We start from the raw sequence: 26,582 nt of genomic DNA, 5'->3' as shown, positions 1-26,582 counted from the left end.
AGTAATAAAACTCCATTCAAATATGCTAGAAGAACATCGTGTTTCTTACAGTATCTGAGGACAGAACTGTGGCTAGACCTCATGAAACCCAGAGAACTAAGAGGTAAACATTGTCAAAAACTGTTATTCTTCCTTTCCTCAACTTTCTGTATGACTGCTTTATTCTTTAGTGTCTTTGACGTTGGTACTTTCTGCTTCTCATTAACATACATGATTCAAAAATGGAAACCTCAATTAGCTTTAACATCTCTTCAGGTTCAAGTTTCTAAGGTTGTGTAACCAACACTTCTGGATCCCAAATCTAAATTCTCTGGAGAGAGAATCTGATTGGCCCAGCCTGGTCAATCATCTACCGCATTACAAGATTCTCCACCCTCAGTACTATTTTGTATTTCTACTGACTAACGCTTTGTTTGGGTAGGGGTAGGAGAGGCTTTCCTGTGCATTGTAGAATATTTCGCATCATCTCTGGTCTCTACCTTACTAGTGCCAGAAGATAATCCCTCCCGCCTCACCTCCATGATGTGACAACCCAAATTATCAAATGTCCCTTGTGGGGCAAATTACTTCTAGTTAAAAAACACTGCCCTGTGAAGTAAGGGGTAAAGTGTCCCATAAAACAAACATGCCTACTGGGACCGATCATCTAGAAGGGGGTATTTTTCAGAGAAGGCCACATGTCTACTTGACAATTATCTTGAAAGTGGTCTATTATAAAAATAAGAGATGTTAGTGGAAATTATAACTTTTGTAAATTTTACCCAACATAAGCAGATCTACTAAAATAAATTAAAAGGTTCAGAATTTTTAGCACTCTACAATTTGAAGGAAAATTTCAATCAAAGTTAGAGAAAACTCATATATGTTGTTTTCCCATTCTACCCAAATACAGTAATTTTCAAATTTTCTACTCATATATCTCAACCTGAGAATAATTATTCACCATCTATGTATATATAATATAGAATATGTATACACAGAGTCTTTCTTGGTATCTGCAGGAAATTGGTTTCAGGATCCCCATAAATACCAAACTCCATAGATGTTCACTTCCCTTATATAAAATGGCATATAATATTTGAGTATAAACTACACACATCATCCTGTATACCTTAAATCATCTTTATATTACTTATAATACCTAATACAATGTAAATGCTATGTAAATAGATGTTATAAGGTATTGTTTTTTACTTGTATTATTTTAAATGTATTTTTTATTTGTATTATTTTTTAATTGTTTATTATCCTAATTGTTTTTTTCCAAATATTTTTGATCTGCAATTGCTTGAATCTGCCATGTGGAAACCAGTGATATGAGGGACGACTGTAAAATCTATACATAAAATCTAACTATACTACTGCATTTTGTAATCTGTAAAAATACACATAAAATAAGACAGATGAAATTAATAATTAAAATAATTTTAAATTATTTATAGTGTTACTGAATGTACTATATGAGACTTCTGAACTAGAAAAGATGACAGAGACCTTTTTCTTCCTACCTTTTAAATTCAACTATAAACCCTGAAAGTAACACAAGAGGCAACCAAAGGAGAAATCTGAAAGGTGGTGGGAGGAAGTAATTTTGGTTTGGTATCTGGCACTGGAGGAAGAATACAACAGCAGGGTGTCTTAAGTCTCCCACCAGCAGAAGAGAGATCCACCCCAGCGTTTCCTAAATCTAAGCCCCTTCATCCCTCAGATCTATGATGAGTCTCTCAACAATACTAGCTGAGCCCCACGGGCCTGAGATTTCCCTCCTCTACCAGGAGACAGCGTGTGGCTGGGCCCAACAGAGTGGCTCAGCCACAACAAGGAGCTTTTGCAGAAGCCTCTTTGACCCCTCTGTAAAATAAATGAATGAATAAATAAGTAGATGAGTGAGTAAAAACCCATTTTTAATTTTGATACCTCAGAAGCTTTTTTTGCCAGGAAATGACAGTGGATATCTAGCACTTTCACAGTCTCTTTGGTTACTTGTCACTTCATCACAGTGTTGCAGATTTTTCTTTATTTTAGAGAACTTGACTTCCTGCAAGTGGCCAAATCAGTGTCATACAAGCATTGCGATGCAACTTAGCCTTGACTTCTTTGCTATTAAAAGAATGTCTCCAAATGTTGTGAATGAATTTCACACAATAATCTCATCTTATTTAGAAACCTGTTTAAAATTCTTGTCAAAACATTCCTGCCATAAAACATTGTTTCTACTAAATAAGTTAATTTAAATCTACACTGCGATACTATTTTTCATCTAACCCTTTGAAAAAGATCTAAAAATTCCCTAATGAACTGCTTTGTCTAAAGAATAGGGAGGGAAACAGGCATTTATATACACTGCTCTCAGTAGAGCTAACTGTTCCAACTTCTATAGAAAACAGGATCTCCATTTTAATGAGCTCTACCAATTTCCAAATCCACATGTCTATGACTCTACTAATTCACCTCTAGAAATTACTACAAATAATTCATACACATGCATGGGTTGAAAAAATCAAGTTGCAGTACAACACGTAAAACATGCTAATATTTGAATAAAAAATGGTGAATGCATACTTCCTTGGGTATACATAAATTATTTTTGGAAAAGTACACCAAAGTAGCCAATAATATTTGTGGCCTATGGATGGCTGAGGGAAAAGGCGAGACCCACATGGGAAGATATTATTTTACCTTATATTCTTTTCTGTTTCATAAATTTTGCATATGAGAATGCTCACGAACTAAAATTAATAAATTTGAGAAATCATTCATCATTGAAAATATATCTTTCATGTATTTTTATTCTTTGGTGGTTCACAATAAAATAATTCTTTTTGTATTTATTAAAATAGAATCTAGCAAATATCGTCAACTGGGAATTATTAGAAATCTGTAAACTTTCACCAAAGAGTGTAACAAATTTTCAGAATGTCTAATATTTGTATGTTTGAATCTTTAATAATATTTTCTGTGTCATCTATGCTAATAAAGAAATATATGTCAACTTATCATGACACTTTTTTCCATAACTTATTTCAGTCATTTTTATTGCTACAGGAAGAATGTATGTTTACTACTTGTATAGGACATTTTATTTTTCATTTTTAAAGAAATAATTTATTCTTAAGATTCATGAAAGTTCAGTGCTGATTTGAGTATTAAACAACATTAAGAATGCTGAGAAAACTAGATAATTTTCTTTATATTCAGTATGCTTTATTATTATATGTCTTAGCAATGATGATAGCTTCATATTTTCTTTAGCTAATGACTAATCCAAGAAACAACATAAACTAAGGGCAACAGTTACTGTCAATAATGGCGACTATTTCCATAATTCATAAAGTTTGTGTCCCTGTGCCTGGAGCAGTGCCTGGAATATAGTGGGTATACAGTACCCTTTCTTTTTCCTTTCATTTTCTTTTTCTAATGAGTAAATAGTGAAATAACTAGTTGGTGAATGGACTGAGAGACCCAGTTAACCCAAAATTGAGTTACTATTTTATAAATATTGGATTTCCCACTTCTACTGATGTAAAAACTTTTAGATATAGCTAAATCACCACAGCTGTGCTGTTGAGATCATTAACCTAGAAACCTCGAAGAAACCTAAGAATCAATTATATCTTAGTTTCCATTTGAAAGCAATGAAATTGGGTAGCTTTCTTGGACCAAAGCAAATCAACCACAAGGAGGCAATAGCTCATTTTATGTTTTAGATGACCAGAGGCATGAAATGTACTAATCCTTAAAATTCCTTGACCATATCAAACCTGTGTGCTCTCATTGATGAACACTTACAAGTCTGGCAATGATTTTCTGTGGGTCCCCAGCAACGGCCAGTACAGGACTTATGGCAACGTCCACCTGCAGAACAGGAAAAGGGAAAAAGGACATTCATGTTATGATCTTTCACTCCTTGACTAGGAGTAACTCCTCAAAGGAAATACTCCTGCTTCTTTACGAGGATTTTTATGTCATACTAGAGTGGAAACATAGCCCATAAAATGCCACTTAAGTAGGAAAACCTGAAGGTCAAATATATGTGAAAATAAAGTACAATCTCCTGGTATTCAAATTGTCTTATTATTTTATAGAAAAAATAAATGAATTTGTGAATTTTCTCAGAAAATCAAAAGCAAATAATTATATTAAACAAGTTTCACTTTGACTATTGAGCATTATTATTCTCTTGATCTATTCTCCTCGATATAACTTCCAGAGATCACATCTTACCTAAAGCAACATGTTAAAAAGTAAAGCAATAGTTAAAAATAAGTTGAAATCTATGAGAACAAGAACATATTCTTATAAACACATGAAAAGTTATCAGAATAAATAATAAAATTATGCCTTTAAGCTATATTTTTGAAAGCTTAATTTTAATTATTTAATATACACTTCTAAAATGTTTATTAACATGATTTGCATTTTCAAATATAAGCCTTAATCGCCTATAGTGGCATCTTCTTCTACCATAGGTATTTGTTTCAACAAACATAGTTGTCCTACAGAGAAATTCCCATCGGGACTCAAAATAAAGAATATTGGCTAGAAGAAATCATGTAAAATGACTTCCTTTGAATCTTATTTCTGAATTTCATAGGTTCATCTAAATTTCTGTGGGCACATGACTCATTTTTAGAATAAAAACCAGATGTTAAAAATCTATTAAAGAGTAAAATTTTTCCATAAACATGTTTTCTATGACATTTCCTAAAATGCTTATTAAACCTTATCGACTGTCTAATATTAATTGTTAATAGGCTACTCCCATTCAAAGTGTTTAGCAAAGTTAACTATATTATAAATATTATCAAATAATGTCTGATCAAGATGTTCCCATCTTTCTTTAAGTTTTTAATTCCTCAACCAGAAAGTTCTTACAACCTGGAGCGTTTTCCTGACCCCAGTGAAACTGCCTAAGTGAGGCTATACTGTTGAATGCATACACGGTTAGCATACTGATTCAACAACACTTTCTCTGGCTGAACCTCAGACCATTCAGATGGTCTACCTTTGAGGAAGTAAACCGTACTATTTCCAAATTAATACAATACTTAGGTTCAATTCAAGTCATCTTCTTAAAAGTACAGGGATCTTTGCTACAACAGAGTTTATTTAAAGCAATGCTGTTTGTGAAGTACTGCCGCTGACATCACCAGTATATAATATCCTGTCACTCTGCCATCTGTTTATTTAGAGCCAAACACATTATAACAACATAATGCAAGCTCATTGTAGCTGACAGGAAAGGCCTCCATCTGGCCTGAACAATATAACTTTAATCAGTGATAATGATAATTATTATTAAAAACTTACAGGAGTTCTTTTGTACAAAGCGAATAAATCTAAATTGATTTATACCAGCGGAAATTAGAAAGGACTGTCAGACGAAATAGGAAGCAGTGAAAACTTTTTGGAGTACAAACTTTTTTATAAGAAAGTATCTAATGTAAATGTGTTTTCTGAGATTTGGTATAATCCTCTAAATTGATCCATTAAATGGTCTGTTAAATGAAGATAGCTGAAGCATAAGATAATCTACAATTTAATCTATGATTTATTTAATTATGTTTGGGGTTCATAAAATATTTGGCCTTATTCTTAGTGGCCAGAATACTACCTAACTGGAAAAAAAAGGAAGAACAGAAAAGATAAAAGCAAATAGAACACAGAAAAGAAAAAGTAAAGAAAGGAGGAAGGAAGAAAGGAGCTAAGTAGACAATTTATATTTGATATTTTAATATTCTCAATGTTTTTCTCTTACTGAATTTTTTAATTTCTTATTCTTGAAATTTCAATTTGCCACCCAGACATCTGCTACCAGATTAAATATAAAAAGAAATGTTGCTAAAAATACTGTTGATGGTTCTTGACAAATTATCAGGGGAACGCCCACCTATTTGAAAATGTGATATAGTACCCACACACAAAAAATCAAGTTTAAATAATTTAACCTTGACTGTCTACTTGCTATTGTGGAAATAGTTTTTGGTAGTTTCTATTTTTTATCTCTATTTAAACAAAAATATTGTTGCTATGAAAATAAGTCACCAATTGCTTCTTTATTTGGATGGTACTCAGTTTTATACTTCCTCCATCCCCTCTGGAGACCAAGAGGAATGGTCACTTGACCTACACATTTCAGAATTCTGTTATAACAAATGTACTAGAGGATCTAAAATTGACTATACTTCCATAAATGGCTGTTCAGCCTGGACTACCTTTATTTTACTTTCTCTCGCCTTGACACTTTAGGAATCTGTCCTAGTACTCAGTTCAGCTTTGCTTTTCAAAATGGTGCAAGACATGGCACTTGTGTTATGAGATGTTGTCAATTAACAATTAAGTAGATATTACAAATCTGACCAAAATATCTGATTAGAGATATTCATGAATCAATGCATTAACTACATTTTTATGCCTGTAACCTTAGTTTGATTCTTGCAGATAACTGGGAAGTATAGAAAGAGTTCCTATAGTAGTGATCTGTCTCACATAGGAAGAAAACAACAAAACTTCCTATAAGCTTTCCCTCCTACATATCCTTCCAACCATCTATCCCTGATTATTTCACAAGTACCTTCTTCATTTTGTGTATTAGGCATGATGTTAAGCAATGGACATAAAATATTAAACAGAAACATATAATTAATTCAGGAAAAGAGTTTTGACTACTCTGTAGCTAATATTCACCCTCTATGGGTTTAAAGGGAAAGGGCAATAAGCCTAAATTTTTAACAGCCCCATAGCCCAAGAAAGAAGAGTTTGATGAAAGCAGATAAAGCTAGATCATTCCAAAGGTAATGTCCAGTGGATTGGAAGTTGGCTACATTCCTTAAACAATGACTCGTCCATGTGACATCTAAAAGGAGATCATCCCAGACCATTTCAGTGAAGAGTGTAAGTATAGGCTCCAATATGTCCCTTGTTTGTCTAAAAAAACAAAAACAAAACACAAAACAAAAAAAAAACCAGAAATATTTTAACTATAACTTACCGGGACTTTCTCCCTGCCCTCTCTTCTCAGGCGTGCATTAACCTCAAAAGTCCTGATTTCATGTGAAAAAGAGATCTTATATGTCTGTGGTATTTAGTGTGGATTTGTTTTATAAAGTACTTCTCTCCCAGAGTGTGTTTTTTAAATGAGGTCAACAAAGAGAGGAATTGGTCAGATGCTAGAATATGTAATGACAGCAGTGTTTAGGGGTTTTGCCAATGCTGTCCCAATCTTCCCACTTCTATGTCTGGTACATGATTCTTCCCATTTTCCCATTGCTTATTGCAATAATTCTTCTTCTTTTTTTTTGGAAACGGAGTCTCGCTCTGTCGCTCAGGCTGGAGTGCAGAGATGTGATCTTGGCTCACTGCAACCTCTGCCTTCCAGGTTCAAGCAATTCTCTGCATCAGCCTCCTGAGTAGCTGGGATTACAGGTACCCACCACCATGTCCATCTAATTTTTGTATTTTTAGTAGAAATGGGGTTTCACCATTTTGGCCAGGCTGTTCTTGAACTTCTGACCTCATGATCTACCCTCCTTGAACTCCCAAAGTGCTGGGATTACAGGTGTGAGCCACCGTGCCTGGTCTACAAGAATTATTTTAAAGCTATGTGTGAAAATAGTCCATATTGCTCAGTGATAGTAGAATTAGTCAAATTAATATGCCCTGTTATTCTGACTCAAAGAGATGAAATAAGAAACCAACCAAAATTTTAAACAGCTTGTTGCTTTAGTAACTATTTTTAAACAACTTAAAATAAGTGATGAGGTGGACTGATCACTTGAGCCCAAAATTTCCAGACTAGCTTAGGCAACATGGCAAAACTCCGCCTCCACAAAAAATGCAAAAATCAGTCCACTGTGGCTGCAGACCCAGCTGCTTTGGAGGCTGAGGTGGGAGGATCGCTGGAGCCTGGGAGGCAGAGGTTGCAGTGAGCTGTGATTGCCTGGGCAATGGAGCCGACCCTGTCTCAAAAAATAAAATAAAATAAATAAAATAAAAACAAGTTCTGGTTATTTCCCATCATCATTATTTTAATTCACAGGTAATCCCTCTGCTTTGACAATGCATTATTCATCATGGAAGCTGGCAAATGTGACTAAGTTCATCTTTTATGCTTGTCCAGAGGATGTTACTAAAATTGTAGCCTTTGCATTCTTTTTTAGGAACTAGAGTCCCTGAACTACATTCATATTTTTAAGAGTCATAAATTCATCTAGAAATTGTGCTTGTTTGTGTACCACCTGACAGATAGTGGGATTCAATGCCTACCTCTGTAATGCTTTCTGCAAGTAATATGCCGGGACAGTTGAAGAGTTACAAAATATGAAGTCATCGGCAACCATAAAGATTATATCTTCAAACCACCTCTAGCTAAGGCAATGCAGTTACATCCCTGGATTTTTCTTTCACTCTTTTTAAAAACTGGCAGATTTGACCTCTTAAACTACTTTTACTAAAGAAAGCAGTGAGAGAACAATACTTTTTTTATGACGATATAATTCAAAATAGGGAAGTAGAACATTTACTGAAAGTCTACACTAAACCAGTCTCTATTCTTGGTGTGTGTGTGGGGGGGGGTGTTCAGGGAGGGGAGATAAAAAGAGAATGTCACTATCCTGCCCTCAAGGAGGTTTTAGGGTCCACGGAATAGGTAGAGGAATACGCAAGTAACTATTATGACAATAGTATTTGCTAAACTATAGGCACGTATAAAGCAGACAGAAAGGATTGAAGGAGGCTCTGCAGTTTAGTTTTGCTTGAACAACCTAGTTTGTCCAGTAGTAAAGGGGAGGGAAGGAGAATTTCAGGCTGAATAATTAACCTAAGCAATAACACAGAGGCATGGATGAACACGACTCATTGGGGGCATAATGAGTCGTTTAGGGTCTTTTGTGCATAGTCTGCAAGAGTAATAGCAGCTGGAGTGCGAGCTTATGAAGTATCATGAAAGCCATCTAAACAGTTTGGAGTTTACTTGGTGTGTGTATTATGGAGTTGCCCAAGGTCTTTGAGCATTAAAAAGACACAGTTTGACTTGTAAGGTAGAAAATGGTTTTGAGCCATGGTTCCCAAAAGTTAGTGCTGACATTTGAGTACCCTGTGCAAGACGCTGATTTCATAGTCTGAGTGAGGCACAGGAATCCCTATTTTTAAAAAGCACTTCCAGGGATTCTGATGCTGATGATTCCAAAATGATCAAAATATATATGAAATAACGGCTTGGCATATAATTCCAAACTCTTAGTATTATAGACATATTTTGAGACAATGCTTCAAGTACTAGAGCTGATCAGATGTTTGGTAACCAAACTTTCAGACAAGCAGTGTAAAAATCTAGCAGTTTCTCATGTCTTAGTGTTTACTCTTGGATTTGTGGACACATTTCCATCAAATTGCATCTTTCCCCAGCAGCACTAAAAACTATATAGCTTTGTCTTTCACATTTAACTTATGGTAAACTACCCATGTAATAGTAAAGTCTCAATGATTTGAGCAAATGATACATTAGTAGGAATTAATGGCATTACTATGACGTGGAATTGCTCTTCATCAGATGTTAATACTTGACTTGTTCTTATTGGACAGTTATCATTGTCAACTGTTTATTCATGTACATAACTTTTGTTATGTAAATTGACTTTACTTTTTATTCCAATGTCAATTCAATTTTCCTATCCTTCCTCTTAATTTGAAAGCTAACTATAAAATGGAAACTTTAACTTTTATTCATCTTGATACAGAAAAATGGGCAGGTATTCTTACTTGCTAAAAAAAAATATGAAGTTAAAAATGAAGCTAAAAATGTTTATCGTTGGTATTTTCATATTACAATATATTACATCAGGAGTTATGAGGTCAAAATATATTAAGCAATTACTGTACAGGAAAAACAAATAAGTAAAGCGAACCTTGCTAAACTTGATGTTTCTGTAAGCACCATCATGATATTCAGTCAAACAATCTATATAGTCAAAAGTTTTAGAACGGCATATATACTCATGTGATCAAGATTAATTTCAAACAGAAGTGTGAAATACACAGAAGTGTCTGCAGCACTTCTATCTACCCCTCCCACAGGGGCTCAACTCCCTCCTGCTAATCTATGACTGCCAGAGCACACAGTATCTCCTCCAGCATCACCGCAGACAGGATTTCGGACAGATAGCCAACAGACATGCCAGTTAATCTGGAGCACAAAATTGTGCAGAGGTTTGAAGATTCTAAACTTACTTTGCAAATTTGTATTTTTCCTGAGGCCTTCGGGAAACATAGATCAATCCAGAGGAGACACGACAGCGGTTGAAACCACAGCTACAAATAGAAGGTTGGGCAGGCTGGGGTGGGGAAACCTATGAGAGCACCATTTTCAAAATCTCTTAACTCATAAATAAAAGCAATGAGCTACTCCATTTGCAGGCTGAGTATAGATCTGTTTTTACATATAGATTTAAGTAGAATGGATAAACACAAATTTTACAGTTAAAAGAAAAATTGATGATCATGCATTTAGATATAAGATTGTCAATCATCACTTATGCCTACAAGCTCATGTGATTGTAACAAGGACTAATAGTTTGAAATAATCTAATACATATTATGCCAAAAATGAAATAAACATGAACAGACTAAATGCATTATATTTCCCACTGAGTGGAAAGATCTGCTCAAAGCTGTCTATGATATAACTGCTGTGTATATTCTATGCTCCTTCCAACACACCTTCCAAATCCTTTAAGCTAGTAAAACCAATGGAAATAAACTTCAAAGAAAATAACATTAAAAAGTCTTAATGCTTTTTGAAATTCATACTATTAATAACATAAAATGACTCAAAATAATAAAATCTTAAATTTTTTTCCTAAAAAACTAAAAGCTTTTATATATGATACTGTCAAATATTTGTTCCAAACCAGGCACTTACAAAGCATTAATTACCACTGTTTATAGCTGTTAGCACAAAGTAGAATATAGGAATTCCACCTACCTTGGAACAGAATTAGTTCCAATCAATGTCAAATGTATTTCTGAGTATATAAATAAGGGGTCTGAACAAACTGAAAAACCTTACCTGAAAATGTAAGAATATATTGAGATGTATCAGCTTTTTGCAACCAATAACAGTAATGATGAGCACATACTATCAATTTGCCAGAGCCACCAAGGGCATCAAGAAGCATCCTTCAGATGTACCCAATCTAGATGATAACCCCTTGGAGGTCTGCAGTGCACAACCTATTCAGCTATAGGTAGTGATGGTCCTTCCAAGGATGTTCTGAGCATTTTAGATATATTAACACATTTAATTCCCATATGACTTGAATAGTCTGGCATTCTAAAAAATTTCTATGTTCAGTCCAGACACTGATATGCAAGCTTATACTTCCAACTGCTTTCAAAATATCTCCACTTGTGCAATTAGCAGGCACTTGAAAATACACATGTTCAAAATTGAATCCATGATCTTCCCACTCCACTCACAAAAATTATCCCTGTGTAGTGTTTCCCATCTCAGTCAATAGCAGCTCAATCCTTTCAGAAGCTTCTGCCAAAAACTTTGGAGTCATCCTCAGCTCTTATTTCTCTCCTCTTACTGCCCAGATCCAAATTCATGAACATATTTTGTTGTCTCTAGCTTCAAAATCTGTCTAGTATCCTATCATTTCTTACCACCTGTACCATTATCATTGCAATACAAACCACTATCATCTCTTGCTTGCATTAAGGCAATAACCTCTTATCTGGCCCCTTTACAGTCTCTTAATATATTAGCCAGAGTGATCTTTCTATTCAGACCATGTCAAATCTCCTAAGTTGCCATATGTCTCATAGTAAATGCCAAAGTCCTTACCACAGTCTTCAAAGACCTACAATATGTAACCCTCCCCTCCATGCCTCAGTATTTTCCTCCAGGCTTACTCCTGTCACTCTCATCTCCCATTGGTTCTTAGGACGTACAAGGTTCACTCTCACTTGGGATTATTCTGTTTCCTTTCTCTCCTTCTCCGAGAGCCTATGAAGCGGGTTTACCCACTAACTTGCTTTTGTAAGATGCCACCTCTAAATAACTTCCCTGACCCATTACATTTAAATAGTAAATATTCCAGATGGATTTGCTAGATTTTATTTCTAATACATGCTCAAATTGGAAATGCTGTATAATGCATAAAAATATGAAAAAATAAAAAAATTCACAACCTTGAATTTTGGTGTTTTTCACTTTTAAAGAGTGTGTTTATGCGTGTGTGTGTGTGTGTGTGTGCAGCACTTTAACATGATATAATACTTTATACAGTTTTGTCATCTGCTATTTTCACCTTATGTTTTTATCCTAAACATTTTAGATGATATTAAATAAGTATAACTTTTTGGTAGATTTACCTTCCATCATACAGACATACTAAAATTCAATTAACTATTTTGCCTTGTGAGATATTTTCATGGGTATATGTAGGAGATAAATATATATTTTTAAATGAAAATACACATTAAGAAAATACCATGAATTTCATGTCATATTTTTCAGCAGATTTGTGGCTCAAGAAAATATTACTTAAATAACAGAAAGAATGTGACCATGTCTTTCATTGTGTCCTTGTGTAAAACACCGATGGGATCTGAAATAGTTGTGTGGATTTATAGATGACTGGCACATGTATCAGAACATTTGATAAAAGTATTGATGTGTTAGTTGGCCTGGATTGATGTCCTGGCTCTATGAGTATGCCAAAAGCTTCTGTACACATCTATCATATTTGACCTTTTAATCAGAGTTGCATAAAATGTTTGAAATACACTTACCATACTTGCAAATGACACAAATCTGGAAGGGGTAGTAAATACTCTTATGGAGAATAATCATTCAGATTTAGGAAGAACGTGGTGGAAGAAATAATGAGCCAAAATTAAAACTATAATATTTAATAGGATCAATGTAAATTCCTGCAGTTGTGGTTCTAAATCAACATTTCATGTAAGTATCAACAGATATGTACTCTTACACACAGTCTATCTGGCATGAGACACATTAGAATTTCAAATTTCACTCTGTTACTGGTTGTGTCATTCCTCAGGCAGGTTACTTATTTCCCTCTGTTTCTATACTTTGGAGTTAAATGTTTATCCTAGAAATGGAGGTGCATACTATATGGCATAATCCAATCTATACAGCATGACCAATATCATCAACCTCACCATGTCATCTAATGCTTCTTAAGCACTCTTTACTCTCTGAACAGTAGATTAGGTATTTTACATACATTATCTCATTTAATTTTCACAACAACATGATAGCGTAAGTATCACTATGTTTTATTTTACAGGTAGGAAAATGAAAAGCATCCTTTTTATTTATTTATTTTTTTAAAGTCAGAGATGTTCATTAATTAAAATCTTCACACTTTCTAAAATACTATGAGAGCTCTAGAAATATTTTTGACGGTAATGTTTCAGAGCTGAAGTACATTATACAACATCCACAGCAAAGAAGGATACGAAATATATGCTGTTATCTGTGCTTCTAGTTTCATATTTGGTTGTTTAATCAGTTCCCATAGTTTTTTTTTTTCTTTTTTTTGAGACAGAGTCTCGCTCTGTCGCCAGGCTGGAGTGAAATGGCACAATCTCGGCTCACTGCAATCTGTGCCTCCCGGGTTCAAGCAATTCTCCTGCCTTAGCCTCCCGAGTAGCTGGGACTACAGGTGCGCACCACCACGCCCAGCTAATTTTGGTATTTTTTTAGTAGAGACGGGATTTCACCATGTTGGCTGGGATGGTCTCGCTCTCTTGACCTCGTGATCTGCCCGCCTCGGCCTCCCAAAGTCCTGGGATTACAGGCATGAGCCACCACACCCAGCCAACAGTCCCCATCTTAATCAGAAATTCTTTTTTCTTTTTTTTGGAAAAGCAACCTTTAACTAGAGTCAGAGCATTGTCCCTCTGTGGCACAGCAGCCCTTTTAATAAATAGCATGTTTGCTAGTCAAAATTTTTGTTCTTGCCCATTATTTTAATTCTAATTGGCAATTACTTTGATTATATTACTTATTTATTGAAGTTCAGCAGTAAATGGATCTAAAATAAATGTCAATTAAATACAAACACATTTTAGTATTTGGCATTTATTTCTAAAGGAGAATGTGATAGGAAATTAGAGCTCACAGTTTAGGAAAGCTAAAATATTGAAAGTACTCCTGAGTATGTAACCAGTTTACGATATTGTCACTTACTACTCTAAGTGTTCATTTATATGCTGGCAAGATGCAAAAAATACAAGCTTTTACTAAGTGCTGGTAAAGTGTGGAAAATACCAGCTATTAAATCATTTTTATCTCCTTTCAGGTTCCATTATTTACAATCGGTGAAACTGTGGGTAAAGAACTTTACCTAAGAGTTGGCCTTCTTCATTAATAAAATACAGATAATGATACCTACTTTACATATTTGATGAAGGAATGACTAAGTTGAACATGATATGCAAAGTACCTGGCATATAATAAGCATTAATAAATATTAGTTCCCCTTTTCTTCCATCATAACACATTATATAAAAATTTTGCTGAACAGCAAAGACAGACAAAGGGGGAGAGAGTCAAGTAGAGGTGATACGGCAGATACATCAAGTAATCCGGAGACAGAAATGTTTATGCAGACAGGGTTGAAACGATCAGTAAGGTACCACAGGCCAAGCAATTGGAAGTGGCGAGGGTTTGACCCCTTAGAGGCTTTCACAGGCATGGCAGACAAAGACAAGTGGGTTTCAAAGATCTCTGCATGCTTTGACAAAGGCGTGAAAAGCCAGTTTCAGCAAGAATGTTACGAATAACCCAACTCCAGTGAATTCTCACTCTGCCACTGGAACTTCATGCTCTTGTAGAGTTCAGGCTGGTGCATATGGAGAGAGAGAAAGAAGGCAGGAGATATTTCCAGGTATGTTTCAGAAAGGGAAACAGAAACCCATGGATGGAGCAATGGTGGACTAGTGAAGATTAGATGTCACTGATGTGTGGGTCTCAGCCCACTCCATGACCTTCATCTGTCAGATTGCTAGTCAGACATGCTAATGCAACCCTGAGGAACCATAACCACCCACATGTTCACTTTGTGAGTGGTGTCACGTTTGAGAAACACGGTTTAACAGCTAAAATTCAAGCAAAAGAAATTTACTACTCTCAAAGGACATAAAATGGGATCCAAAGGCTCGCCCATGGCAACGGTTCTAAACTTTTTTTCTCACACAACTCTCATTCTCATTCAGCACAACCCCAACCCTGGTTTTCTCTCTATTCCTGCCTTCCCTCCCCACAAAGCTTTTATCCTTCAACCCTCACCATCATTGTGTCACTATTACTTGATTGATGGACTAAACCATTTTCCTGAAGTATTTTTTCATTACATTCAGTTCTCTGATCAAATAATTATTTGCCTATTTTTTAAAATTATGTATCTTAAGTGTGTAATACAACATCTAGGGATAGCGTGTGTGTGTGTGTGTGTGTGTGTGTGTGTGTCTGGAGATGAGAGAACAGTTTGGTCTGGAGGACTGAAAGTATCAAACAGACACAAAATATTTGAGAAGGTACAAAAAATAGACTATGAATATTCCCATATTTGTACATTTTATCCTGTCAGAATAGCCAGTGTTTAAGGAGAAATGTTTGAGTTCTATTTCGCCATGAACATAAGGAAATTCTGATAATCCGTATGTAGTGTATGGTCTCCATGGACCGCCTGCGTTTTCATCTGGCACTTGACAGCTCCAAGAATAGAAATATCTCCTATATAAATTAATAAGAAATGAGTATTGTCATGGGAAAACTGAGATGGATAAAATTATATTATGAGTTCCTTAAGGGAAGGAACAATTTCTTTCCATAGGTCCTAACAGTGCTCAAAACACAATGGGCTTCTCAGATTGAATAAACCAGCATTTCCTTTACTAAGAGGCCAGTATCTTCACATCATAGTGCTAACATAGCTTCTTAAACCCTGAGTAAATTTTGAAAGGCCTTATAATGTCTGTGGTTTGGGACTTTATAATTATGGCTGGGGCCATTAATCTTACAGCCTTCCTTTTTTATTACATGTAAGATTGAGACTGAGTTTTTGTTACAGATTGCTAGCCTGTAGCAGTCAGTTGTGGAGATTAGACATCACTGAGACAGGTAACAAATAAAAATGGATAACAAATTGGAAAAGATTAGGTAGCTCCATGCCACAATATTAAACAAAGTCTTCTGAGGTATAGCAGCCCAAGACTCATCCTATGTTACTACCATTTTTTCATCTGTCAAAGGACTTGCTGTTAAAAAAGGGACTTAGCTGTGTGTGTATATACATGCACACACACACATACACACAAACACAAATATGTGTATATATCCAAGTCCTTACACTTAAAATAAAAAGAACTCACATTAACAAATAGGCACATTTCTAAAATGCCACTGTAAGCCAAAGGAATAAAAATGTGATTTTAAATTTGATGGAGGTTATCAGAAAGTGATCCAAAAGGCATTATAGTAAGTAATAAGCCTAAAATGTCTTGCTGTATAATGTTTTCATTAATTCACCTTTGAAGTTCATACACAAAAACTAAAATTCAAGGATAATGGATGTATACTACATTTAAAAAATCTGATTCCATCAAAAAGCTATTTCAGTGGAGTTCCTTCTTAATATACTACCAGACAGATCTGGAAATTGAGTTATTATTTATAGAAAAAAAGATAAATGATTTGCAAACCACTGCATAGACAGCTCTTGTATTCCACTGCAAATTATTTTTAAGTCTAAATAAATACCAGTTCTACTACCTCTCTTTCAGCTCCAGTTTTCTGTTTTCTAAAAAATGTTTTTGTTTCTGTAATCTTCTGAAATATAAATTCTTTACTTACAATGAAAGCCCTTGTTAGCTAGCATGCTAAAAAGATAGTTATAGCTTAAATATATTATAATTTTATATGCATCAGGCATGGTTCTAGGATATTTATTTCTATGATAAAATCAGGAGGAAAGTACTACTACAGATTAGGAAGTTGAGGCCGGAGAAATTTAATAACTTGCCCAAGATCACACAGAATGTAATAAGCTTGGGACTGGAGCCTCAAAATATTATTTCTGGAGCCCACACTCTTTTTTTTTGAGCTGGAGTCTTGCTTTGTTGCCCAGGCTGGATTGCAGTGACACAATTTCGGCTTACCACAACCTCTGCCTCCCAACTTTGTGTGATTCTCCTGCCTCAGCCTCCCAAGAAGCTGGGATTACAGACACCCACCACCACGCCCAGCTAATATTTTGTATTTTTAGTAGAGATGGGGTTTCACCATGTTAGCTAGAATGGTCTCGATCTCCAGACCTCATGATCCGCCTGCCTCAGCCCCTCAAAGTGCTGGGATTACAGGCATGAGCCACCGCACCCAGCCCTATTTCTGGAGCCCACATTCTTAAGCAATAAAACCAAGTATCGAACTTATGTTAACAGATACAAAAATAGAATAGCCACTTGGGATGAAGGAGGGAAAAGCACCCTAAATAGATTAGAACAGACATAGGAAGACAAACTTTGTGTTACATAAAGTGACATAAAATAAATAAAAACTTTATTTTTGATGGGATTAATACTGAGAAAGTTCAATGGATTTTAGGAGAACAGGAACCCATTAGGCAAAGATGTTGAATGAGATCATTAACACAGCCACTCATTCAAAATCACTTAGGGAATGACTTGCACGGAGTTAAAAAGATGATTTGGGTCATTTACTAAGATCTTTGATGTGTATGAGAAATGAGCGGTTTAGCCGATAACAGTCAGGGCGGAGAGTGCTGTGGGTGGGTGTCAAGAGCAATGAAAAAGTTTCCCCTCCCCATCTTACTCCTTCACCTCACGATTATTTTAATCTATTATTCCAATTCAGTCTTTTAGGAGAAAAATGAAGGATAGAGGGGCTAAGAAAGTGCAGTTAGAAACTCTTGGAGACAAGATGCAAACTCACGTAGAAGCTCCCAGCTTGAGCTCAGACACTAGGCTACCCTTCAAAGCAAAGAAATCAAAGGCATCATTGTGCAAAAAGAAGGAAGATTCAGGGGGCTTTATCATGAAATATGGTCAGATAAAAAAACTTTGGTAGCAGCGATAAGACGAGAAGAGAAAGAAAGATAAGTGAGGTCTAATTTTTCTCTTCTTCCTTACATATTTTCAAAAGTATTCAACATGTATTACACTCTTACCCTTAAAGTAATTTACTATTGATAAGACCATGCTTTGTTTCTTCTCTCTCAGAGAAAAAAAATCTCTGAGTCCATTCATTGTATATACTAATAGAAATGACTTACTATTTCATGAGAATGTTGCAAAACTGAATGATTTTAATCTTTCTTTTTCTTCTGAACCAAAGCAGGCAGATTCCTCTCGAGTATACAACTATAAGGACCCTTAGACATTTGTTTTTTCCACTAAAAATACATAGCAAGTCTTTTCAATTAAAAGTATGCATTCCAATGAAATTTAGAAATGTAGAAGTGATGGTTGTCCATCATCGTATTGCTTTAAAAACTTAAATGTATCATTGTATGTTTTGTAGTAAAGCCAATTTCTTTATTCTGGAAAACCTTCATTGTTATTTCTTTTCTATAAATGACTAGTTTAATGCTGTATTCTACTTGTTGAGAGTTTGAATTGATTCCATAGAAAATATTTTTGAAAAAATTATCTAGATCAACATTTTTGTTTAATAATGCATAGAGGGGCCGGGTGCGGTGGCTCACGCCTGTAATCCCAGTACTTTGGGAGGCCGAGGTGGGTGGATCACGAGGTCAAGAGATCGAGACCATCCTGGTCAACATGGTGAAACCCCGTCTCTACTAAAAATACAAAAAATTAGCTGGGCATGGTGGTGCGTGCCTGTAATCCCAGCTACTCAGGAGGCTGAGGCAGGAGAATTGCCTGAACCCAGGAGGCGGAGGTTGCGGTGAGCCGAGATCACGCCATTGCACTCCAGCCCGGGTAACAAGAGCGAAACTCTGTCTTTAAAAAAATAAATAAATAAATAAAAATAATGCATAGAGAGGTAGGAGAATAAAAATGGCTGATCAGGATAACTACCTGTGAGATGACTTTTCCTTTGTGCATTTTTATTCAAGCTTTTTAATTTCTTTTATGTATTTCTCTTACTTACATTTTGCCAAGAACTTTAAGAGAAATGTCACTGCGTGACATTTTCCTATGTGGAGGGAAAAATGGAAATTTTCTCTCCATTTTTCCCCCACGTAGAAGAGTACCTACAATTGGCAAAAGAATCACCTCTAAATTGAACATAATTTATTCTTGCTATGCAACAAAGAATTAAATAAAAGTTGCATATAGCTGCTTGCAACAGTCTAGGCTTGAAAGACTGCCAAGTGGGTCAGCAGTTTGATCTGCTTGTTCATCTTTCTCAGTGTATGGTATCTATAGGGAGTATAGATACCACATCCCTTGCCCCAATCCTCTAGTGTAACCAGTGGTCTCTCCCTTACCTCCTCTCAAAATACTGAAATAAAAGTCCTGAATGAGGGAACACCAACAGGAGAGGAAAGGCACATGTGAAACTTCTTGGCAAATGTTATGAAAAGGGAAAGCTGAACGTTTGCACATATTTTCAGTTATGTGTAAACATCTTCCTTTTGCTTCCTAGTTTAAGTGATGAGAAGTTAGAGAAAAAAAGGAGAAAAAGTAAGTTCCTTAATTCTATTTAATTGTGAAACTGAATTTGATGAAACACTTTTACTAAACAAGGATGAACATGTGAGTGGTGATGAAATCTGTGAATGATGGTTGTGAGACAGAATAGGGCTGGAGGCAGGGAACCTAAGGCTGATTTGTGCTGACTTTCTAGAATGGAATCAAAAGTAAAACCCCACCTCTTCACACCCAAATAACAAAAGGATCAGAGGCTACTTCCTTTACAACACTTCCCGTTTTTGCATTGCAGATGAGAAAGGAAAGTACCTCTGATTGGTCTCCTCCTGCAACCAATCAGATTGGTCATTGGCTTTGTCTTCATCTGCATAGGGGTGTGACTTTGTAACTTCACTTTAACCTCTGACTGGTCACCTTCCAGGACCAGTCAGACAGGTCAGTGACCACTACTTCATTAATAGGGTGTAAAGCAAGTAACCAATGGGAACCCTCTCAAGGGTATTTAAACCCCAGACAATTCTGTAACCAGCAATCTGGAGTCACTTGCTCAAGACTACTCCCACTCTGTATAGTGTACTTTGGTTTTAATAAATCTGTGCTTTTCTTTTATTGTTTTATTTGTGCATTTTCCCAATTCTTTCTTTAAAACGCCAAGAACGTGGACACCCTCTACTGGTAACAGGACACTTACATAATTACTCTCACCCACTATAAACAAATTAGAGAAAAATAGAAGAGGGTAATACTGAATAGAGTCAGTATAATTGTCATTCAATTTTACACAGTTGCTTTAAACACCAAATATACAATCACTGTTTTATGTTAAAAAATCAATTATGGAATGCTTTGTAAATATCTCTTTTACATCAATTAGGTGCTTATTATTTGAAATCACTATATAATTTTATTTAGTAAAAATGATGTGTTAGTCCTTTCTAATGCTGCTAATAAAGACCTACCCTAAACTGGATAATTTATACATAAAAGAGGTTTAATTGACTCACAGTTCCATGTGGCTGGGGAAGTCTCAGGAAATTTACAATCATGGTAGAAGGGGAAGCAAACACATTCTTCTTCACATGGTTGTAGGAAGGAGAAGAATAAACAGAAGGAGAAAAGTCCCTTATAAAACCATCAGATCTTGTAAGAACTTATTGACTATCATGAGAACAGCATGAGGGTAACAGCCCCTATGATTAAATTACCTGCCACTGGTTCCCTCCAATAATACATGGGGATTATGGGAACTACAATTCAAGAAGAGATTTGGGTGGGTACCCAGGCAAACCATATCATTCTGCCCTTGGCCTCTCTTAAATCTCATGACCTCACATTTCAAAACATAATCATGCCCTTCCAACAGATGCCCAAAGTCTTAGCTCATTGCAGCATTAACCCAAAAGTCTAAGACCAAAGTCTCATCTGAGACAAGACAAGTACCTTCCACCTATGAGCCTGTAAAATTGAAAGCAAGTTAGTTACTTCCTAGATACAATGGGGGTACAGGCATTGGGTAAATACATCCATTCCAAATGGGAGAAACTGGCCAAAATGTAGGGGCTCCATGTGCCATGCAAGTCTGAAATCCAGCTGGGCAGTCAACTATTAAAGTTCTGTAATGATTTCTTTTGACTCCATGTCTCACATCCAGGTCACACTGATGCAAGAGGTAAGCTCCGAAAACCTTAGGCAGCTCTGCCCCTGTGGCTCTGCGGGGTACAGACTTCCTCCTGGCTGCTTTCAAGGGCTGGCATTGAGTATCTGCAGCTTTTCTAGGCACACAGTGAAGCTGTCAATGAATCTACCATTCTGGAGTCTGGAGGATGGTGGCCCTCTTCTCACAGCTCCACTAGGCAATGCCTCAGTAGGGACTCTGTGTGCGGGTTCCAACCCTCCCTTTCTCTTCCATATTGCCCTAGCAGCGGTTCTCCATGACAGCTCTGCCTGTGCAGCAAACTACTGCCTGGACATGCAGGCATTTCCATACATTCTCTGAAATCTAGTCAGAGGTTCCCAAACCTCAGTTCTTGACTTCTGTGCACCGGCAGGCTCAACACTACATGGAAGCTACCAAGGCTTGGAGCTTGTGTCCTCTATAGCCATGGCCTGAGCTGTATGTTGGCTCCTTTTAGCGATGCTGGAATGCAGGGCACCAATTCCTGAGACTGCACAAAGCAGAAAGGCCCTGGGTCCAGCCTATAAAACCATTTTTTACCCCTAGGGCTTTTGGCTTGTGATAGGAGAGGTTGCCACGAAGACCTCTGACATGGCCTGCACACATTTTTCCTATTGACTTGGTGATTAATATTTGGCTCCTCCTTATTTATGCAAATTTTTGCAGCCAGCTTGAATTTCTCCTCAGAAAATAATTTTTTTTTCTATCACATTGTCAGCCTGCAAATTTTCTGAACTTTTATTCTCTGCTTCCTTTTTAAACATAAGTTCCATTTCCAAACCATATCTTTGTGAATCCATAAAACTGAAAGCTTTTTACCCAATCACATCTTGAATGCTTTGCTGCTTAGAAATTTCTTCTGCCAGATACCCTACATCACATTTCTCAAGTTCAAAGTTCCATAGGTCTCTAGGGCAGGGGTAAAATGCTACCAGTCTCTTTGCTAAAGCATAGCAAGAATCACTTTATTTCAGTTCCCAATAAATTCCTCATCTGCATTTGAGACCTTCTCAGCCTGCACTTCATTGTCCATATCACTATCAGCATTTTGGTCAAAACCATTCGACAACTCTCTAGGAAGTTCCAAACTTTCCCACATCTTCCTATCTTCTTCTGAGTCCTCCAAACTCAAACAAAGAAACAATCAATCTGTGCCTATTGCCCATTTCCAAAGTTGCTTCCACATTTTTGGGTACTTTTATGGCAACATGCCACTCCTGGTACCAAAATCTGTATTAGTCAGTGTTCTCTAGAGGGACAGAACTAAAAGGATATATATAAAAGGAAGTTTATGAAGGAAAACTGACTCACAGGATCACAAGGTAAGGCCATCTGCAAGGCCATCGGGATAGGCCATCTGCAAGTTGAGGATCAAGGATTCCAGTGGTAAATCAGTCTGAGTCCCAAAACCTCAAAAGTAGGGGAGCCAACATTCCAGCCTTCTGTTTTGTGGCCAAAGGCCCAAGAGCCTCTGGCAAACTACTGGTGTAAGTCCAAGAGTCAAAAAGCTGAACTTGGAGTCTGATGTTCTAGGACAGGAAGCATCCAGCATGGGAGAAACATGAAGACCAGAAGATTCAGCAAGTCTGCTCTTCCATCTTCTCCTTTCTGCTTTATTCTAGCCACACTGGCAGCTGATTAGATGGTGCCACACATTGGGGGTGGGTCTGCTTCTCCCAGTCCACTGACTTAAATGTTAATCTCTTTTGGCAACACCCTTACAGACACAACCAGGAAAAATACTTTGTATCCTTCAATCCAATTAAGTTGACCCTCAATATTAATTATCACAGATAAGACTTCTGCTTGGAGAAAATTTAACTCAGTTTTACCAACCTAGCATTTTAACCTCTACATCTAATTCTTCTAGTCTTAGAATTTTTTGCAAATTCTCATATAGCAGAATGACTTAAACTTTACGTGAGGTACATTTTTTAAAATGTGGAAGATCACCAGATGTTTCATACTGTGAATAACTTCACATTAATGTTCCTTACTTTACATTTTGCGGCTCTAAAACATTTTAAAATTCAATAGTATTCAAAGCAATGTTAATTCCATTTTATTTTCCTTATTAAAGGAAATATTCAATACAGAATTTGTTTAGAAAAAGGTAAAACAAAGTCATTATTAAATTCCAAAAATCTCTAATTCTTTTTAAAAAACTCGTCATTTAAAAAAATGTTAGCAGTTACTACTTCAAAGAAAAGCCAATTATTCAAATTACTTGGTCTTTCTCTATCTATTCTGTTTGAACAGTATGAAAACCTTTCTCCTATAAGACTTTTTTTAACTTGATGGATTTATTTATAAGGTGTTTTCAAATGAGCTTTAGTATCAATAGTATGCTAAAGCAAAAGTAGAGCTTACTTTTCCCTCTGTTAAAATACAGTGACTTTTATCATGAAAGCTATAAAATATATCATGAAAAAATCATATATTTTAGTGAAAATGCTCATGAAAATATACTTAAAAATAAGTTTCAGAGACAATGAAACCTGAAGGCTGCCCTCAAATAGACAATTTGAATTCCAGAGACCTACTATTTCAAGAAATTTTTATCTCTTCTACTATTCACTGGAAGCCAACAAATCTGCTCCATACTAGAAATTGTAAGCTGCCTGAGGCTCTCAGAGACCCCCAAATCAGGCCTTTAATACCTACCTTACAGAATATGCAAAATAGAAATAGGGTTAAGTGCATGTGCTACACCAGGCCCAGGAGGTCACAGGCATTTAAAGCATTGATTGTTATTATTGAAATTGATGACATAGATGTTTCACATAACGACAGAAAGCTAAATATTCTCTAAGAGGGGACTCATGTATTTGGTAGTTGGCTCATGTGTAGCATGCCCATATGTTCTATGCCAATTTCAAACTAACATATACCCTGAAATGTCTGCATCATATTAGGTTTTGCTAATCATTTTGCCATCATAGAAATCTTATGCTAGTCCAGTGCTACTTACACTTCTTCCTAGAATCAATAGGAGACTTTTGAAAGTAGTCAGATTCTCTTCTATAAACAAAACTTACACAGGCAGAATCCGAGTGAATTCCAATACATGCCAAAGTTTGGAAACCATTAATCTAGTTACCTGTGGACAAAAAAACTTTGTCCTTTCATGCTAGTGCTAGACCATGCTACACAACATCTCTGCTGGTCACTTCATGTAATAATATGTTTTCTTCCAACAAGCTATAGTCATAAAGAAGATTTAAGGTTCGTCATTGGAAACTAAATCTAAACATAGTCGAAGGTGGAAAATTGCCATTTTAAGAGCTAAAGCAGTAAGCTTGTAGGGTACAGAGGAGTTAATCTTTGAGACAGAAACTCTTATTTATTCTGAGAGGGACCACTTTTCTACAACTTTTAGTCAAATAGAAATAAAATCTATTCATTATTCTTGAGGGAAACTTGAATGCAAAAGTTAGCATGAATGCAGCTAAGTATACAGTTTAATAATTTAAATAAAAAGTATAGCAGAAAATGACCCTGAAGAATCAAATGTTTTCTCTTTACAAATTTTGAGCTAAGCTGCCCTGTCCCTAAAGAGGCTAAAGAGGTTGTTCTTTCTTGAAAACCATGTGTGTGTGTGTGTGTGTGTGTGTGTGTGTATGTGTGTCTGTGTGTGTGTGTGTGTGTGTGTGTGCGCGCCCGCGCGTTATTCAGCATTTGCTCACAATAGACTAGGGGCTGCAATCAGTTCATACTATGAATGAGGTGTTGGCCAAATATGTTAGTGCTGTTATAGAGAAAAATGATAAACAACTGAACTGGCCTCAGCCTGGCATCACCTTTACAGGTCTGTTCATATTCATAGGTGACAATTCAGTGCTCAGATCCAACTGTTAAAATTTTCTAGAATTTTTAGAGCTTTTCATTAAACCACCATTACTAAATATTAAACTATATAAACTCATAATTAAATGTCATCAAAACAAAGGTAATATATACTGGAATTATTATTTCCTAATTAGTTTGCTATATTTTGCTATTATCTATGGAATTGCATTTATTTACATCTACTGAACATGTATGGTGGAAATACTACATAATGGTGTGATGTCTAGACATCTTTTCCAAAATCCACACTGATTGCTCAAAGGGGAAGATGTTACGAATATTTATACCATGAAAATCAGTAAGCTTAACAAATTGGGGCCTTTTTTCCTTATTTTTTGGAGAGCAGTTCTTAAACATTTATCAGCACAGCACTGACATATGGTAAAAGTTAAGACTGAAGAAATCATGTTTTTGGGAAATACACTATTAAAACTTGTCTAAGGGAGCCACAACATATTCTGTGCCTGGAGTATTTTCTGATATGACAATTGATGTTTCCACTAAGTCAGAAACAAAAAATGAAATGAGCTTTGAACTGAAGAGGAGGCAAAAGACCTAGGGGAAGATAGACTAATCCGTAAGGTCTGAAAATGGTCAGAGGGTCTCAGCAGTGGGGGATGTCTTCAATGGCAACACATGGACAAGGACATGGAAGCTAATTTTGGGCCTCTCTCTCCCCAAATAACCATTCTTATTATTAACACAATTATGTTAGTAACCAACCTTTTGTTTGTTTGTTTTTCTTTTTTTGAGACAGGATCTCACTCTGTCACTCAGGCTGGAACACACTGGTACAATCACAGCTCACTTCAGCCTTGACCTCCTGCGCTTAAGTGATCCTCCTACCTCTAACTCCCAAGAAAGACTACAGGTATACTCCACTGTATCAGGCTATTTTTTGTTTTTGTAAAGATGGGGTCCTACTCTCAAATTCCAGGCTTAAGATAATCCTCCCACTTCAGCCTCCCAAATTTCTGGGATTACAGCATGAGCCACCATGCCTTGTCAATAACTGGTTTTATTTGTGCTTTGAAGGAATCAGGCACCTGGGTCTTAAGAGCAGTTAAGGGAGTGCCCAGCTAGCTCAGCTGTGAAGTGACGAGGGTCCTTGGTAGCAGATGCTAGGAGGTTGGCAGTAAGAGAATAAGATCAGAGAGTTGAAGCTATAGAATTTGCTCTAAATTATTGGTTAAGTTATAATATAAAAGAGAAGTAGAAATTAACTCATAAACTGTTGAGACTAATATTGTATATATGTGTGTATTTATACATTTACATAAATGTTTACTTTTTATGTACTTATTACATACAAATGAATTTTTTGATATATTTATGTTTATATACTCATCTATGCTATGATTTTCAGGAAAAAAATAATACATGCAAT

At 36.1% G+C, this 26,582-nt stretch overlaps 1 protein-coding gene across 2 annotated transcripts in view; it reads right to left on the bottom strand.

Annotated features, from left to right (window-relative positions):
* Positions 1–26,582, bottom strand: part of ERBB4 (erb-b2 receptor tyrosine kinase 4) — a 1,187,482-nt gene that overhangs the window by 375,156 nt on the left and 785,744 nt on the right. For both annotated transcript variants that reach the window (XM_012446038.2, XM_012446041.2), the window contains exon 5: positions 3,790–3,855. In XM_012446038.2, the coding sequence (XP_012301461.1) occupies positions 3,790–3,855 (66 nt within the window). The remainder of the gene's footprint in view (positions 1–3,789; positions 3,856–26,582) is intronic.

This window comes from Aotus nancymaae, unplaced genomic scaffold (assembly GCF_030222135.1).
Source record: "Aotus nancymaae isolate 86718 unplaced genomic scaffold, 86718_ANA_hifiasm-v0.15.2.pri h1tg000008l, whole genome shotgun sequence".
NCBI lineage: Eukaryota > Metazoa > Chordata > Mammalia > Primates > Aotidae > Aotus > Aotus nancymaae.
This window is presented reverse-complemented; position numbering and strand designations above follow the sequence as displayed.